Source organism: Lagopus leucura, unplaced genomic scaffold (genome assembly GCF_019238085.1).
Source record: "Lagopus leucura isolate 7727_CA_CO unplaced genomic scaffold, USGS_WTPT01 Super-Scaffold_100030, whole genome shotgun sequence".
Classification (NCBI taxonomy): Eukaryota; Metazoa; Chordata; class Aves; order Galliformes; family Phasianidae; genus Lagopus; species Lagopus leucura.
The window spans coordinates 1,724,710-1,740,183 of NW_024962281.1; the positions used below are offsets into that span (position 1 = coordinate 1,724,710).

Consider the following 15,474-nt stretch of genomic DNA (forward strand, 5'->3'; position numbering starts at 1 on the left):
AGCACCTTGGCACTCAACTCTGGGTCACAGGACAAAAGCCAAAAAGGAGCAGTGCTTCCAAGGACTTTGGTGTACGCTGAGAAGGGCCGTGTACAGGACAGTCATTGGACATGTAGATGTCTTGAGCTTCGTGTTCATGGGATAACATAGAAGTTAATTCAGTTGTGGAAGTGCAGAGAGGCGAAAGACTCCTCTTTTTTCCATTCAAAGACTGAATGCTTACATGGACATTTACCCAACGATGCAGAAAGCGACCTCTTGTCTTTTCACACGAAAAGTAACTTCCTACTTTCAAGGTGTTCTTCTGTTATTTCAGATATTCCAGACCAAGTAATAAGAGTTTTCAAAGCAGACCAGCAGAGCTGTTACATCATCATCAGCAAGGACACCACGGCCAAGGAGGTGGTGAGTCACGCCGTCAATGAGTTCAACCTGACCGGAGCCCCGGACACGTATTCCCTGTGTGAGGTGTCCGTCAGCCCCGAGGGGGTCATCAAGCAGCGCCGCCTTCCTGATCAGTTCTCCAAGCTGGCCGACAGGATTCAGCTCAATGGGAGGTAATGCAGCCTTTGTTTGGGGTTGGGTTGGGGTTTGTTTGCATGTTAGGGTTGAAGCATCTGAAAGAACGTGGGGAGCGATGTTTTAATGGAAGCAGACGGGTGTCTGTTGGAAGAGTAAGGAAGTGAATGTCAGCAGTGCTTTCCTTCTCTTTCCTTCTCTCCCTGTTTTACCTTCCTTTTCCTTAAGCAAAAACATCCTCCCCGACTTTACAGCAAGCTCTCTTTATGAGAGCTAAGTGCAGCAAATCAGGATATCGTATAGTGGCTTTCACTTAAAAAGAAAAACTTGTATTTCGTCTGACACTTTCCATATGTACTTCAGGATTAAAGTATGCAATTAACTTTTGCCAGTGATGTCATGTTGCAATGAACTGATACTAACCTGAGATAAATTCTTCCATTTTTATGTAAACTGTTACAAATGTTTTCTGACATGTAAAGTGCTTCGGCTCTATCTGATGACCTGGTCTATGCCTGAAAGGAGTTTACTAAGTAAAAACTTCTTTAGTCTTCTCTGCTGAGCAACAGAGAGAATTTATGAGAAATAAAGTTCTATGTATCTGAAAACGAACTGCTTTTGACCATGGAAATTAATTTTCCAGATACCTTTTCATTTCCTGAATACTATGAACTTCATGTAAATATTAATATGCCACACTGTATTTACATAAGAAACCATGCTTAATTTGTTTAAGAAATAGAGAAATGAGAGATTTCTCAAGACTAATGTGCATTTAAAGTGTTATTTCTCTGCTAAATTTACGAATGGAAAAGCGACCTTTGTTTGAAGTTGAAAGCTGCAGCATGTTACTGAGTACGGTACAGAAAACATTAGCAAAGAGGTAGACTGAAACAGCTTTGAAATGCTGAAGGATGGGGCACATACCGTACAAAGGGTACGCTGTCCCTGCCTCTCTCCTTGCCTCTTATTCTCAATTGCCACCAACAAGGTGGAAATGCTCTCCTCCAAACACCCCTCTGGTGTCAGTAATGTCTGCATTGCTTGGCTGTGGTTCAGCGCCTTTGTTCTCACGCACCCTCTGAAGAGCATCTCTAACATTCTGTTGCAACTCGACTGTTCTTAGGTATTATTTGAAAAACAACATGGAGACGGAAACCTTATGCTCAGACGAGGATGCTCAAGAGCTGCTGAGAGAGAGCCAGATTTCCCTCCTACAGCTGAGCACCATTGAGGTGGCCACTCAGCTTTCCATGAGAGACTTCGAGTTATTCCGTAACATTGAGCCTACAGAGTACATCGATGACCTTTATAAGCTGGACTCCAAAACAGGAAATGCTCACTTGAAGCAGTTTGAGGACGTCATAAATCAAGAGACCTTCTGGGTTGCCATGGAGATTTTAGCAGAGCCCAACCAACTCAAAAGGATGAAGATTATTAAGCATTTTATTAAAATTGCCCTCCACTGTCGAGAGTGCAAGAACTTCAATTCCATGTTTGCAGTTATAAGGTAAAGCACTTCCCATTTGTCAGACCTGGTTTGTGGTGTCACGGGCAGCTCTGTTCATGTGAAGGTATATCTTCACAGATTGCCAGTGGTGTGGGGTTGTGTCAAGGGAAGAGCCAGGCTTTTCCAAATGCCAGAGTGGCCCACTGTCACTGCGTTCTGTGCCTCCCTTGCCCTCAGAAGCTCAGTCTCTGTGTGTGACTGTCTCCTCTTTAACCGTTACCTAGCAGGGAAGGAGAAGATTTGGACAAGAACACCGTTTGATTGATGAAGTTGAGAAACGTGCCTGAAAGTTGCTGCCATTTTCTGTGATTCTAGCACCCAGTTTCCCTTTTTTCAGTCAGTGTTATTTTTTAATGTGCATTGAGTCATATCTGCAGTGATGAGGTTACTGTCTTCCTTTCATCGTAAGGGCTTCCTCAAATCAGTCTTGTTTTAGTTGAATATTCCTTCTCATTCTTTCTACTCATCGGCTCGTTCCCCTATTTTCCTCTTCACGATTAGACTTTCTCTTCTGATTTATACTTGGTGCTGCTACTTTGACTTCAATGGTGACAGTTCAGCATTTCTTTTATTCGCAGTTTTGCAAAGCCCTGATTGTATTAAAAAGAAAAAATCACTGTGATTCGTCAGACAGAGCTCTGGATTCGTACTGCATCCCAGCACCTGTCGTAGAAAATACCATTTTATAATTTTAATTTCAGAAGGTCTGCTTCCATGCACTGCCATTGTATCAAATGATACAGGCTTCTGTTTAGCCGTGTGCTAAAGAGTTAATGAATTCCCTTAGAAGATGCTGCTCAGCCGTCAGGGCTGTGAGTTCTTGGTACATGGTGAATACAAATGTGGATGCTGAGCCTAATTTCTATTTCCTGCTTCCTAATCTCCCATGCTTTGTTGTAGGTGGAAAATTAACTTGTCTTATTTCTGAGTTCAGCCTCACAAGGCCACAACTGAAGTGGTCTTTGATCAAAAAGTAGCAAATAAATTAGCTTTTATTTTGCCCTGGTTTCCAGAGGAGTATGTTTCTGTTGGCATATGGCACAAGGATTCTCTTTCCTGCCTTGCATTTCATGTCAATACGATGCCATGTGTTACATGAAACAGGAAGATACCATCTTAATATAGCACAGAAAAGAGAAGCTGTGTGGCGACATATGTTAGGTTTCTCATGAGAGAAAGGCTTTGTTTGTGACTTTACAATAGCATGGGGAGAACTCTGTGGTCAAAAAAATGGCAAAATAAGTTTTGGAGACTTTTAAACTGAGGAAAAATCTTTTTAAAGGAGCAAATTGCATCAATCCAGGTTTGACAGTGAGTGCTGGAGGACATCGCCTTCCAGTACTGCACCTAGAAGCACTGTCAAACTTTGCAGTGACTGTGACACTTCTTGAGCTAAATCCGTGACCAATTATCATTGGGAGTGATTACAGTTAATTATGTTTTTTTTACTGTGTCCAACTAATTCTGGATATATCTTTACTTAGTATGGGACTGGGGCATAGTGACAGAGTGCAGCTTATCTGCTTCTCTGAGTTCAGTCCCTCAGTGCTCCCTTATAGTTCTCCCCAGCATTGCCATTTTGCCTGCTGTGCTTCTCCATTGCCTCTACAGCCGTGTGTTTGCCACACAAATTTCTCACCTTTTTTGTCCTTATTTGCAGTAGACGTTTTCACAGGAGAAAAGTGGTTTGCAAATTAAATGGTCCTCAGTGCAGTTTCGGCAGGCGAACTCCAAGTTCGTTCCTTGTGAATAAGGAGCAGTCATTCTATCTACAGTTCTGCCTTTCTCTTGCTTACAAGAGCGAGCAGCAGTGGGCTTTCTGATGGACTTGCAGCCTGGCATTCCCCCAGCTTTCAGTTAACTTTGTGAAAACTGTTTGTAACCCCTCCAAAAAGCCCCACAGCCCTTTGATTCCTTTCGAAAGGGAACCATTCCACTAACAGCTAATAATGGTGTCTGCCTTGCAGTGGGTTAAATCTGGCTCCCGTGGCACGTCTCAGAGGCACTTGGGAAAAGTTACCAAGCAAGTATGAGAAGCACCTCAGAGACCTTCAAGATCTTTTTGATCCATCTCGAAACATGGCGAAGTACCGCAACATCCTTAGCAGTCAGAGCATGCAGCCTCCAATTATTCCGCTCTTCCCTGTTGTCAAGAAGGATATCACATTTCTACATGAAGGTAATGTCAAACACAGCAAAATAACAAACCAGGCACTGAATACGTTACAGCCCTGTCTTTGGTGCTCTGTGATTCAACTGATGTCTAAAAGGAAGCTGTTGCCAGTAGGGTGCTTTTGATGCATCCTTTGTAGGAGCACAATGAAATAGAACTGTGAATGCATAATAGAAGAGACCAATCCCAGCCAAAAAAAATAAGCATTAAGTGAGTATTTCGAATATTTTAAAAGCAATGCTTAGTCTTCATTAGCTGTCCTAAAGTTTAGGATGACTGTGCTGCCTAGTAATGACACTGCTAGGAGAAATATATTCCTCTTACAAGAACTTGTTGCTGCAGTGTTTCTAGGTTTCTTGTTCTATGTTGTGGTTTTCAGACAGCTATGATGATACAACACCTCCTACTCTTGCTTTCAGCATTTTTAAGGGTTTTTGTTTAAACCATCCCCTTTTTTTCTCCTTACAAAAAGTTCTGCTCCCAATTGGTTGAGGTTGAGTGTTCACAACTATGCCGGATTCCTGGTTTGGATCCCTCAGAGCTATTTGTGCTGTTTTCAGAATGTGAATACTGCAGATGTCAGTTCTTTATTTAGCACTCATGCCAATGAATTTGGGCATCATTTGCTCCTCTTTCCTCTTCCTAATACAAACTGCTTTAGAAATTGATTAATGAGAGCAGTGCTAGATAGTTGGAGTGGGTCTGACTTTTTGCTCAAGCTCTTCGTTTTCCTGCTACACTGACTAAAGCTACATTGACTAAAGCAGAGTTGTGGATGGAGGGCAGGAAGGGAGGAAGGCTAATGTGGGGGGGCTAGAAACACATTCTCTATGTACAGAAATAATTCTTATTCTTTTTGTGTGTGCATTTCAATGGTGCAGGAAATGACTCCAAAGTGGACGGCCTGGTAAATTTCGAGAAGCTCAGGATGATTGCCAAAGAAATCCGCCAAGTGGTGAGGATGACCTCAGCCAACATGGATCCAGCCGTAATGTTCAGACAAAGGTGTGCAAATTAGAAAGGCAGTAGGACTGCAGGTGGCTCAGTGGGTAGGGATCTGGGTTTGTGTGTGCATCAATACGTCTGTATCTCATTGTGTGACTTACCATTGACATTTACCATCAGAACCCAAATCTTTACCAAGTTTTGGCAGTGCGATGCTCCTAAAAGTTACTTTTAATGACTGCTGAATCAGTTTGTCTAATATAGCAAAAAAGAAAATGCTCAATAAAATAATCAGTCGAATTTTAGGAGCGATGTAGTATTAGGCAAAAACCATATATGTAAAATAGCACACAGAAATCTATGAATCTGAAATGTTGCTTTTAACAGTCTAAACACACAAAAAACCTGATAAAATATTTAAAAATAAAACAACAAAGCAATATTTTTAATTTGTTCTAAGCACAGCTTGCTACACCTACGTAATGTTTGGTGTCTTCAGGCTGTATGCAGGTGGAGAGTGTCTTCCTGCCTTGTTTTTCTTCCTTTTTCTCCTCAATGCAGTACATCAGCAGGCTTCATGTTAACAAACTGCAAAACAAAAGCGCCATGACTTCTAATGTGGTGCTGGTGAGCTCTAGATTACTCTTAGTGGAACTGAGTAATACCCTGCATCTATTTGCTTGTCCCTGGCTTAGAGAGCATCCCCAGCTCTGGCCATCCCACCCCATTGTTGAGCTCAGTGCCCAGCCCACTGGGGAGCTGGGTCCATGAGTAACTGCACAACATCTGCTTAGAAAAGCAGCAGAATAAGCCAGTGGTTGGGATTCATCGACACCAATGGGTCCTGTTTGGTACTGGCCTTCAGGGCTGGCTGTCAGCAGCCGTGAATATTTGGTTTAAAATCAGACTGGTAGAAGGCTGAGGAAAAAATAATGGATCCCTCGCAGAAGTTGTTTAAGGATTGATTCATTTGAAAGCAGAGGGTCGCCTTCATGTTGTCATATTTCAGACACTGAAACTTCCTTTCTAATCACAAAGCTACTTCTAAGTCAGCTGCTTTTCAAAAAACACGGCATTCACAGATTAAATGATGTGCACATCAGTTTCCCTGATGCTCCTTCCCATTCTGAGTCCTAATGAAGCCTAATCATTAGATGAATTAGTAGGAAATAAACAGTTACCTTTCGTATCCTTGCCAGAATTAACACAACACGTCTTAATGACCACAGTTTCAAAAGTGCCTACCGAGTTACAATGCACAGCATCTAATATTAGTGATACTGCCAAAGATTAAAAGAAAGCGACTCCTTGTTTTCAGCATTTAGATTCATTTGCATTGCCTCTGGTGTTTGATCTATCAGTTTGTGTTATGAAGCACCAACAAACGTTTTTGAAGAAGATTAAAAACGAACAAGAAAAGATGTTTGTTAGTGGTAACGAGAGACCTGCTAACGAGTTCATTGCCAATTAATACAGAGCATTGAGCTTTTCAGGGTGTGTTTGGCAAACGGCTTGTTTTCCAGCAAGCAATCAAGGGAAAACAGCACCATAAACTTGAATGCTGATGATTTCTCATACGTTTACTGCCACCCTAATGCAAAGAATAAATTAACTTAATCACGTTTTCTACATTATGAATAAGTTAAAAAGCTTTTGCTTGCTCCACCAAAATTGAGTGTGACTTATGGGAATCACTTAACAAGAAAATGTAACGTGAGTTTGGATTTTCAATTCAAAGGTTAATCTTAAAAATAAGCAAAAAAACTGATAGATGTTCTTCCATGTTGGAGTGTTTGAGCAAGTCCTGTCCTTGCATTCCATGAAAACATTGTGTTATTGTTTGAGACGAATTTTGCTGTATAGAGATTTTTTTCTTTTCTGTTCTTTCCTGTCTACATCTTTCTTCCTGACTCTCAACTGTTTTATTTTTTTCCTGTGCTTTTCTGTTCAAATACATGCTTCAATGTATATGGCTCTTGCTTACAGGAAGAAGAGGTGGAGAAGTTTGGGGTAAGTGTAGAGCTGAATGCAACTAAGATAAATAAAGATTATGCAACTCTTAACATACTGCATCCTCCTCCTTAGTGCATGCTCCTGAAGTACAGCATGCATTTTATTAACCCTGCAATTCGTATTTTTTTGAAAACAGGAATAAGAGATTTGACAGTCGACTTTGTGCAGCAGCTGTAGAGATGCTGAGTCGCTTCTGTTGCTAGACAAGTTGTTGGAGTTTTGGCTTACTGCATAGAGACAAACGGCTGTGCAGTTGTAGCGGGAGGCAAACTCTATTTGGAAAGTAACGACTTGGTCTTTACGTGTCACAGATTTAAGCCATTATGCGTTTTAAACTGTGAAGAGGCATTGAGTTGATACTGGTTGAGCAGTTCCCCCCTCTGAGTTTAAGCTTCAAAGTCTTTGTTTTTAGTGTGTATCTGAAATACACTTCATATGCCAGAGTCCTCGCTCAAGTTTTAGTTGTTCAAGGCTGGATGTTGAAATGACTGTGATGGAGGGTACTGGGGTTACCTGGTGAGCAAGCTGGCAGTGCCATGGGGCAGTGAGCTGGAGGTGACCCTGCAGCTGTATTTTGTGCATTCTCCCCTGTGTCTTTGCCCCTCAGCTGCTACCTGCATACCTCAGCCTATGTGCCTTTGCCCCTCGAAGCTCTCCTGTTCATCCTATGGGCTCAAAGCCAGCTGTGCATCCAGACACAGGTGTACACTGGGGAGGGACCAGCAGCAGGGCAGGCTGGGCACGGCTTTGGGTGCTGTTCCCTGCAGTGAGCTGGGCTGACAGCAGGACGGGGCATGGCTCAGCGTGCAGCTCATGGAGGGGAGAGGGCCCAGGTCCCTCTGGAATCCTTCCAGGCAGAGCAGGAGGTGTGCTGTGCTCATGATAGAGCAGGAGGTGTGCTGGGCTGTAGTGATTGCCAGCCTTTGGCATTGCTGGGAATTTGAGGTCGTAAGGGAAACTGATTTTTAAGGGAAATGAAGCTGACTCAAAAAGTGAACTCCATAGTTAGAAGAGACAGTGTGTACACATAAAGTAAAATATGTATTATATACATGAGGAAAGATGGTGTATTTTCCTGTTTTGTTACAAAATAGGCATTAACTTTGCTCTTGCCTGTACAGAGATCAGTTCCAATGAGTGTCAGCAGTCCATTGTGCCATCTGCTGCTCTTTGCCTGTAACAGCGTTAGCTTTTTGTTTAATTAAGCTATACATACAGTTTTTAAGCTTGTATCTTCTCTTAGCTTCATTTATGAATCATCTTCAAAAATATTGCAGGCAGGTGGTTTCCACCATTTCTTTGCTTTTAAACTCAACTTGTTCAATCCTTCAGGCTTCCTCCAGCAGTATGTTTCATTCTGGGTCTGTTAGTTATGGCAGCTCTTCTGTGCTGGGCTTTGTTTATCCTCCCACAAATGATTCTGGAAACGCACCCAGGATTTTGAGAAGTAACTTGACAAAGAATTCAGCCTTTTAAAATCCTCTGACTTTTTTATTTTTCATTTTTTAAAATATAAAACCAAAAATCACACCCTCTTCGAGCAGCTTTGCTGCAACTTCCCACGGGAGTTTTCTTGTAACATATGTGATGGTCTCTATTTACTAAAACACACAAATGGATTAGAGCTGAAGTGGCCGTGGGACTCCTGGCAGTTGAACAGATGTGATGTGTATTACTGACTGTATCTGATCAGTTGTTTGGGCACTGATGTCGTCACCTTTCATAGATGAGAGTCCATACAAGCATATGTACGTTACGGCTGCCATCCTGACCTTTGTTGGAATACATTTTCAAGGAGCTGCTGTTTTTACTTAATTGGAGAAAGAAATCAGGCATGCAACAAGTGGTGCTTTGCATATTTAACACAGTTTTTTTCCCCTCATTTACGTGCAGTCAGAAGCTCAGGTTTCTAAGTGGTCGTTGCTGTGGCAATGATGGCAAGTTACTGCAGTAAGCCTGCAGCACACAGTGGGCACCAAATTCCTTAGACAAACGAAGTTAGCAAGTTTGTCCTGCAGAAATAGCGTGGGCTGTGCAGAACAGGAGCACAATCCATCAGCAGAGCAGATTGGGTGCCTGGCACAGCCTGTGCCGCATTCTTGCAAGTCCCACCATTCCACGTGCCGTCCTTTTCCTAGGCTCCAATCGCTGCTCTTCTTTTGACCAGAGTATTTTAAGACAACCGACGTTTTAATGCCGTTCATCTTTTTTTAACTCATTTGCATCAGCATGCACTAGCCCTAACTGAAGAATACTGGTAATAACCTGCTTTGATGCTCACTGTTCAGCTCCCCGTTGCTGCTGAGACCCCAGGCCTGACCTCTGCGCTCTTCTCCTTTGCAGGTCTCTCAGCCAGGGCAGCACCAACTCCAACATGCTGGACGTGCAGGGAGGAGCTCACAAGAAGCGGGCACGGCGCAGCTCACTGCTCAACGCCAAGAAGCTGTACGAGGACGCACAGATGGCGAGGAAGGTCAAGCAGTACCTCTCCAACCTCAACGTGGAGACGGACGAGGAGAAGATCCAGATCCTGTCCCTGCAGTGTGAGCCTGCCTACAGCACCCGTAAGTGCAGCGATCTGTGAGGGTGGCAGTTCTAAATGTTGGAAAACATGGTTCCTTCCCTGGAAGCGGCACCTAGGATCTTTCTCCTCTCCCTCCAGGAAAACTCGCTCTGGGAAGCAGCTCGTTTGTCAGCTCATGTCGTCACAAACTGATAGAGTTTCAGCAAGCCAGCATTAACATTCTGATCTTGGCTGAGTTCAGAAAACTTCAGTGACATTTTTTATTTTAACCTTTAGTTCTTAAAGTGTGTGTCTTTTTATCAGCCTGGAAGGAAATTCAATAGCACATTAGCTCTGTTCTTGCCCTCTTGTCCTTGTACAGAATTAGGAAGGATAAAAGTAACGTTTACCATATGAACAGCAAGAAAATGAAACGAGACAAAATCAATACAGAAGCTGCAGTGACTTACAGCTCAGAATAAACCAAGATTGCTGAGAAGCAGAAGTCAAGTCAATATTGACTGATGGGATTGACATGGCTTGACAGTCCAAAATAGAGGACTATAGCGGGACAGTTTTCGTAATTTGAAGTCCTGTGCAGCTCTCTAACTGAACAAATCTGCTCTTACACAGTGCACAGTAATTCATATTTCAAATTGAGAAATGGTAATTGCATTTTATTTTGATCCTTAGAAATGTTCAGATTCCTGATCAGTAGGGTTGTCTCAAAATAGCAAGGTGGTAACCTCGCTAATCAAGTAATGTCTCATGCTTGTTTGATGTGCAAATGCAGCATCTTATGCCTTTTTTTGTCCTCAAATACCATTTTATCTGTGATGAGGTAACCTAAAAGCCCGAATAGGAAATGACGCCTTGAAGATAAAGCTTGAAGTCCTTTCCATTATTCAGTATTAAGAGCGCAAATTCCTGTTGTCTCCCAGAGAGCCTTTCTGTGTTGCTTTTTTTTCTCAGATAGAAACTATGTAGGGAAACACCTGACTCCGTTTTGAAATGTCAAATTCAGGGCATTCGCATTGGTCTTACACCTGAGGTTGCTGGAAATAACAGAGGAGCTCTGAATAGGAAGATTGAAGGCATGAGTTGCTAAGGTTGTGCCTCTTCTGTCTGGGGTGCTGGTGCATGGCTTTGCAGATGGCTTTTGTGCAGACAATTTGTTTTTCTCACATTCAGAGAAGTCAGAGGTAGAGCTGCCCACCCTCACGTCTTCTTTCTTTCTTCCAGTTCTGCTTGCAGGAGCAGTGAGCAGCAGTTATGCTGCAGTCCAGACAATTCCAAGGTTACTTAAGGGGAACTCGGATGGCCTTAACTCCAGAGTTTATTAATTGCTGTGTAATTAAAGTAGAAATTGAATCAGTGCCCTGTGCTGTAAATCAATTGTGCCACCTAGTGAGAGATCTGATGCTGGATGCAGAACAACCATTTCCTCTCCTTTCTGTGGCATTACGTCATTTTGAAGGAGATGCTGTTCTGCTTTTGTGCACGAGCATTTTAGATACAGAACTCAATTGCAGTTGAAATAAAACACAGCCTTTTTTTGGTTTTGGATGGAGTACCTCTGTGACACTTAACAGTTTAGTTTTTTAAATGTCATTTTGCACCTGCCTCTTCAATGTGATGAGACAGGAGTGTTGGGAATACAGAGTGTTCCAAATGTTTTGTCTGCTTCATACACAGTTGCCTTTATCTGGTTGTGCCTGTAATAACCCTGCAATTCAAAGGGCCAAATACTGATATCCAGTTTTTCCATAACAGTGACAAAGAATTTAAGTGAGAGAAGAGGGGCAAAATCCTCAGAAATGTCTCCAGTGCCCATGAGATCGATCGGTCAGACCACTAAGGCCCATCAGCAGAACAGAATGAGCCAAGTTCTTCAGGTTCCATCTGTGAACTTATACCCCAGCAGGAAGAAGGGGCTGACAAAGGATCATGTCACCTTCAGTGAGTATCCCTGCTCAGCCAGCTGGAGCTGAGTGGGTTATTTAAGATCCCTTTATGCAGGCGTCTAAGTTAAGTCCTTCTCTTGACTGCTTCTGACTCAGGTAGTCTTAATATCTCTCTTGAACAGGTCGGATGTACAGTGCTGAGCCTTTTCCTGTGTATTTTTACATTCTAAAGATGTCTTGCCTCAGTTGAGAAGAATGGCATAGTTGGTTTATTTTCCTGACAGAAAGAATTATAATATATTTTGAAATATATATGTCAAATTGTTGAAACAAATCAAATACATTTAATATTCGAGCTCTGGAACGCTGTTGTGAGAACATTCTTTTCCAAAGGAGCAACGTTTGTTTGTTGCCCCTTCTGAGCAGCAAATACTTTGTTTCTAAGCTTGCCAATTGCAAAGCACTATTATCTATTAAAATACTTGTAACGTATTTGCATAGCTTGAAATGGCTCCTTTGTTGTCATAGGTACAGGCTCACCACAGAAGTCATTAAGCTTGTCTGAGGAAGTAAGTAGCAAGAAGCAGACAGATGACACAATGTCCATGGCATCTTCTTTGCACTCCAGCCCCCCAGCTTCTCCTCAGGGCTCTCCACGCAAAGGTATGTGTGCTCCAGGGGTGTGCAGCAGGTGCCAGCATCTGTCACAGGATCATTTGTTGGTAACTTCATGTGAGAGGGGTGGTAACGTGCATAATTCATGTCAACAATAGAGTCGTGTGTTTCTGTCCATTAATAATAGACACTGTTTTCCAATATATTGTACATGTTTTGGCCTCCAAAGTGACCTAATCTGTAAGGACTGGAAGGATTCATTTCTTTAGAATAGCTTAAGTGCTTCTGACAGAGTTCCCAATAGGTTTAAGTGCTGTGGCACCCACCAGTCCATCAGTCCTGATTTAGGTGACCCCTCAGGTGAACAGGATTTGCAACCTGGGGATTTCCTGAAGGCAGAGATGTTGCACACAGACTGCAGCTATTCACGTCTTATGTTTTTGCCTAAGGTAGCTGGAGTATCAGGGGATTAGAGGGAGCTGGAGATAAAATCTCCAGAACAGCTGGTTTTGATAGCTACAAAAGTAGTGCATTCATCCAAATCCTGGAGTTGCTGTTGATATTTTTTGTTCTTGTGCACAGGGCTTTGTATTTATCCCTGTCTATACTGATGCCCTGAGAATCCCTTTATTTTTGATACCTTCGTAAAAGACCTGCATCACTTCATCATTAGTCAAGCTTGGATGGGAATTCCTTTGAAATCTCTTAACACCACTTTATAGTGAGCCAGTGTGGTCAGTGTCCAACAGTGTAAGGCATTTCTCCATCCCTTCTGTGCTGCTTTTGACTCACTGGCAGCCCAGAGCCCCACAGCATTGGCATGGCATGGCATGGTGACTTGCTGCATCTTCTCACCAGTTTCAGTGGGAGATCTGCTGGCCCATCCGCTTCTGCCTTCACAAGATACTGTTTTCTTGAGGAGAATGTCACTTACTTAGACACAGCATATGTGTAAGAACCTCGACTACTTGGGCTGCCGAACCCAGTTCCACTGGGATTTCACTTCTCTTCTGTTTCTCCTGTAAACATGTTAATTTAGTTGACTTTCTTTGAAAATACTTCGTTTCTTGGGGGATTATTTCATTAATTCAACTTGCTTTTAGCATACTGTTAGCACTGGACTAATTTGATTAAGGTAATTCATACCCTGTTGTGTGTGCACAGCTCATTGAACTTAAATTAGGTGCTTCACAGACAGCTGAAAGACATAATTTTAGGCATGAACACGTTTCACTAAATCTTAGATTTCATTTTCTTTTGAGCTGTGCCCAAGCAGTGTGCAAGTAGGACTGAAGTTTGTTTTCTTTTTTTAAATCAACCCATTACTTTCGCTGTTACTTATCAAGATTTGCCTGTGTGTACTTCATTGTAGTTGGTAACATCCCAAGGTCGGATAACTGCAGTCAGATGAATCTCTCTGGGTCTTCCTCGTCCCTCGCCAGTGAAACCAGCAACAAGAACAGCGGGCAGCGCAGCTACGGAATAGGTGGGGCTTACTTACAAAAGAAAATACAGATGATTGTCAAAGCAAGAGACAGATCTGACATAAGCGAAAAGGGAGAAAGAAAGGATGAGAGTGAAAAGGCAGAAGCTGAGCGTGAGCGCAGGAGAGAGAAGGGACCCCTGTTCAGAAGACTTAGGGAAAGAAGCTTCTCCAGGGAAAGAACAGCTTTTACTGCAAAAAGGGAAGCAGAGCACGTTCAAGCCTCAGAAAGCAGCAAAACCCAAAAGGACAGAGACAGCGATGCTCTGAGTACAGCAAGTATCTATAGCAACAGCAATTCACTGACATGTGACTGTCTGCAGATGGGGCCTAGGAGGAGAAGGAAGACTCTCTGATGTATTTTTAGAAGACAGACTGATGTCCATTCAGTGTCAGTTACACTGATGTAATCTGTGTTAGCATTATGCAGTTACAACAGGCGCACTGAAATGTGTTTAAGCTGTCCAATTCACCTGTCCAAAACAAGAAGGTGTTTGTGGCAGTGTTACCAACTCACCGCTCTTACAGCGTCATAGATAACGAGAGATGTGGAAAATCAAGGAGCAGGTACAGTGGCAGTTCTCTTAGTGTTGGCAGATGCCAACAAAACAGTAAGTTCTGTAACATTCTCTTCATTTGACTCTAAGTAGTCCCTCCTGTGATGGAAATCAGATGCTCACTTCCAGCATTGCTGGGTCTGTGTGTGGATTTGCGCTGGCCTCATTCTGCTAAGCTTTTCAGTCCAGCAAAGACTTGCATTTCTCCTGTTCCTGTGTATAAGTGCCATTATTTAATGTCCCAGCTTTCAGACAAGAGCTCGTTCACTAAGAGAGAGGAGTCCTTTTGTTCTCCAGATCTCAGGTTCTTGAAGAGGAGTGTCTTAAAAGGGGCACGTTGAGCACATTTCTTACAGTGGTGTTAATTTTGAAGAGACTGTTGGACTAAATAAAGAACATGAGATATTAATTATTGCCAAAGGAAAGGAAACTGAAATTCAGTATTAAAAATGCTGGTCCTTAATGTGAAGTTTTTCAATCCTAAGTGTACCGGTTCTGTAGTTTGATGATATTGATGATATTTTCTGCCTGTATTGCTCTTAAAGTCTTATAGCAACAACCAAGCTTCAACTGTGAAATCCCACAAAGTGCAACTGTGCACTCGGTGGCTGTATGCTAGTGGCTCCAAATGTCATCTTACATGATCTTTGTTTGGAGTGTATTTTGTGGACCAAATCACATCAGCTTTCAAGTTGTGTGTATTGCTGGTGTGGTTTTTAATTTCCTGGTCACTTCATATTTTCACCAAACTGATGTGAATGTGTGACAGCCCAGCTGAAAGGCATTAGTAGATAGAAATGATGTGAAAAACTGATTAATTGGCAGGAAATTGGAGAAAAAATACTAATCCAAGGACTGTGTCAACTGTGTATTGATATGGTCTCCTGTAAAGCAAGAAGGCAACGTTTCCATTAATTTACAGACACTCATTTGCCTATATGTGAAGCAGCTGTTGACCCAGTATTTTCAAATAAAGATTCTAATTTTATAATGCTTTGCACACAGTGTAAGGCATATTGCAGGCTGTATGCTCCCAGGGAAGGCAGCATAAGGCAGGGATGTACTTCTTGACATGCGGTGAATTTGCAGTTGGGAAACTCAATGGGAACTAAGAAAAATAAATAAATTTAAGCAAACAAACAAAAACAGCACCAAAACAGTCATTAACCCAGGACCTATTGCCCCCAGACAAATGGGAGCAAGCAACAGCTGTGGGACAGTTACTTGAGACAAAGTATTTTAAATAAACAAC

General features: G+C 42.4%; 1 protein-coding gene across 9 annotated transcripts in view; it reads left to right on the forward strand.

Moving 5' to 3' along the window:
• The window catches only part of RAPGEF6 (Rap guanine nucleotide exchange factor 6), a 105,642-nt gene that overhangs the window by 77,150 nt on the left and 13,018 nt on the right, over positions 1 to 15,474 (forward strand). For 6 of the 9 annotated variants that reach the window (XM_042881374.1, XM_042881378.1, XM_042881369.1 and 3 more), the window contains 9 exons: positions 317 to 557; positions 1,646 to 2,029; positions 3,997 to 4,208; positions 5,084 to 5,207; positions 7,134 to 7,157; positions 9,504 to 9,724; positions 11,437 to 11,622; positions 12,096 to 12,230; positions 13,555 to 13,668. In XM_042881374.1, coding sequence (XP_042737308.1) covers positions 317 to 557; positions 1,646 to 2,029; positions 3,997 to 4,208; positions 5,084 to 5,207; positions 7,134 to 7,157; positions 9,504 to 9,724; positions 11,437 to 11,622; positions 12,096 to 12,230; positions 13,555 to 13,668 — 1,641 coding nt within the window. Of the gene's footprint in view, positions 1 to 316; positions 562 to 1,645; positions 2,030 to 3,996; positions 4,209 to 5,083; positions 5,208 to 7,133; positions 7,158 to 9,503; positions 9,725 to 11,436; positions 11,623 to 12,095; positions 12,231 to 13,554; positions 13,669 to 15,474 lie in introns of those variants that run through there. The other 3 variants (XM_042881372.1, XM_042881373.1, XM_042881377.1) reach the window with 2 other exon arrangements.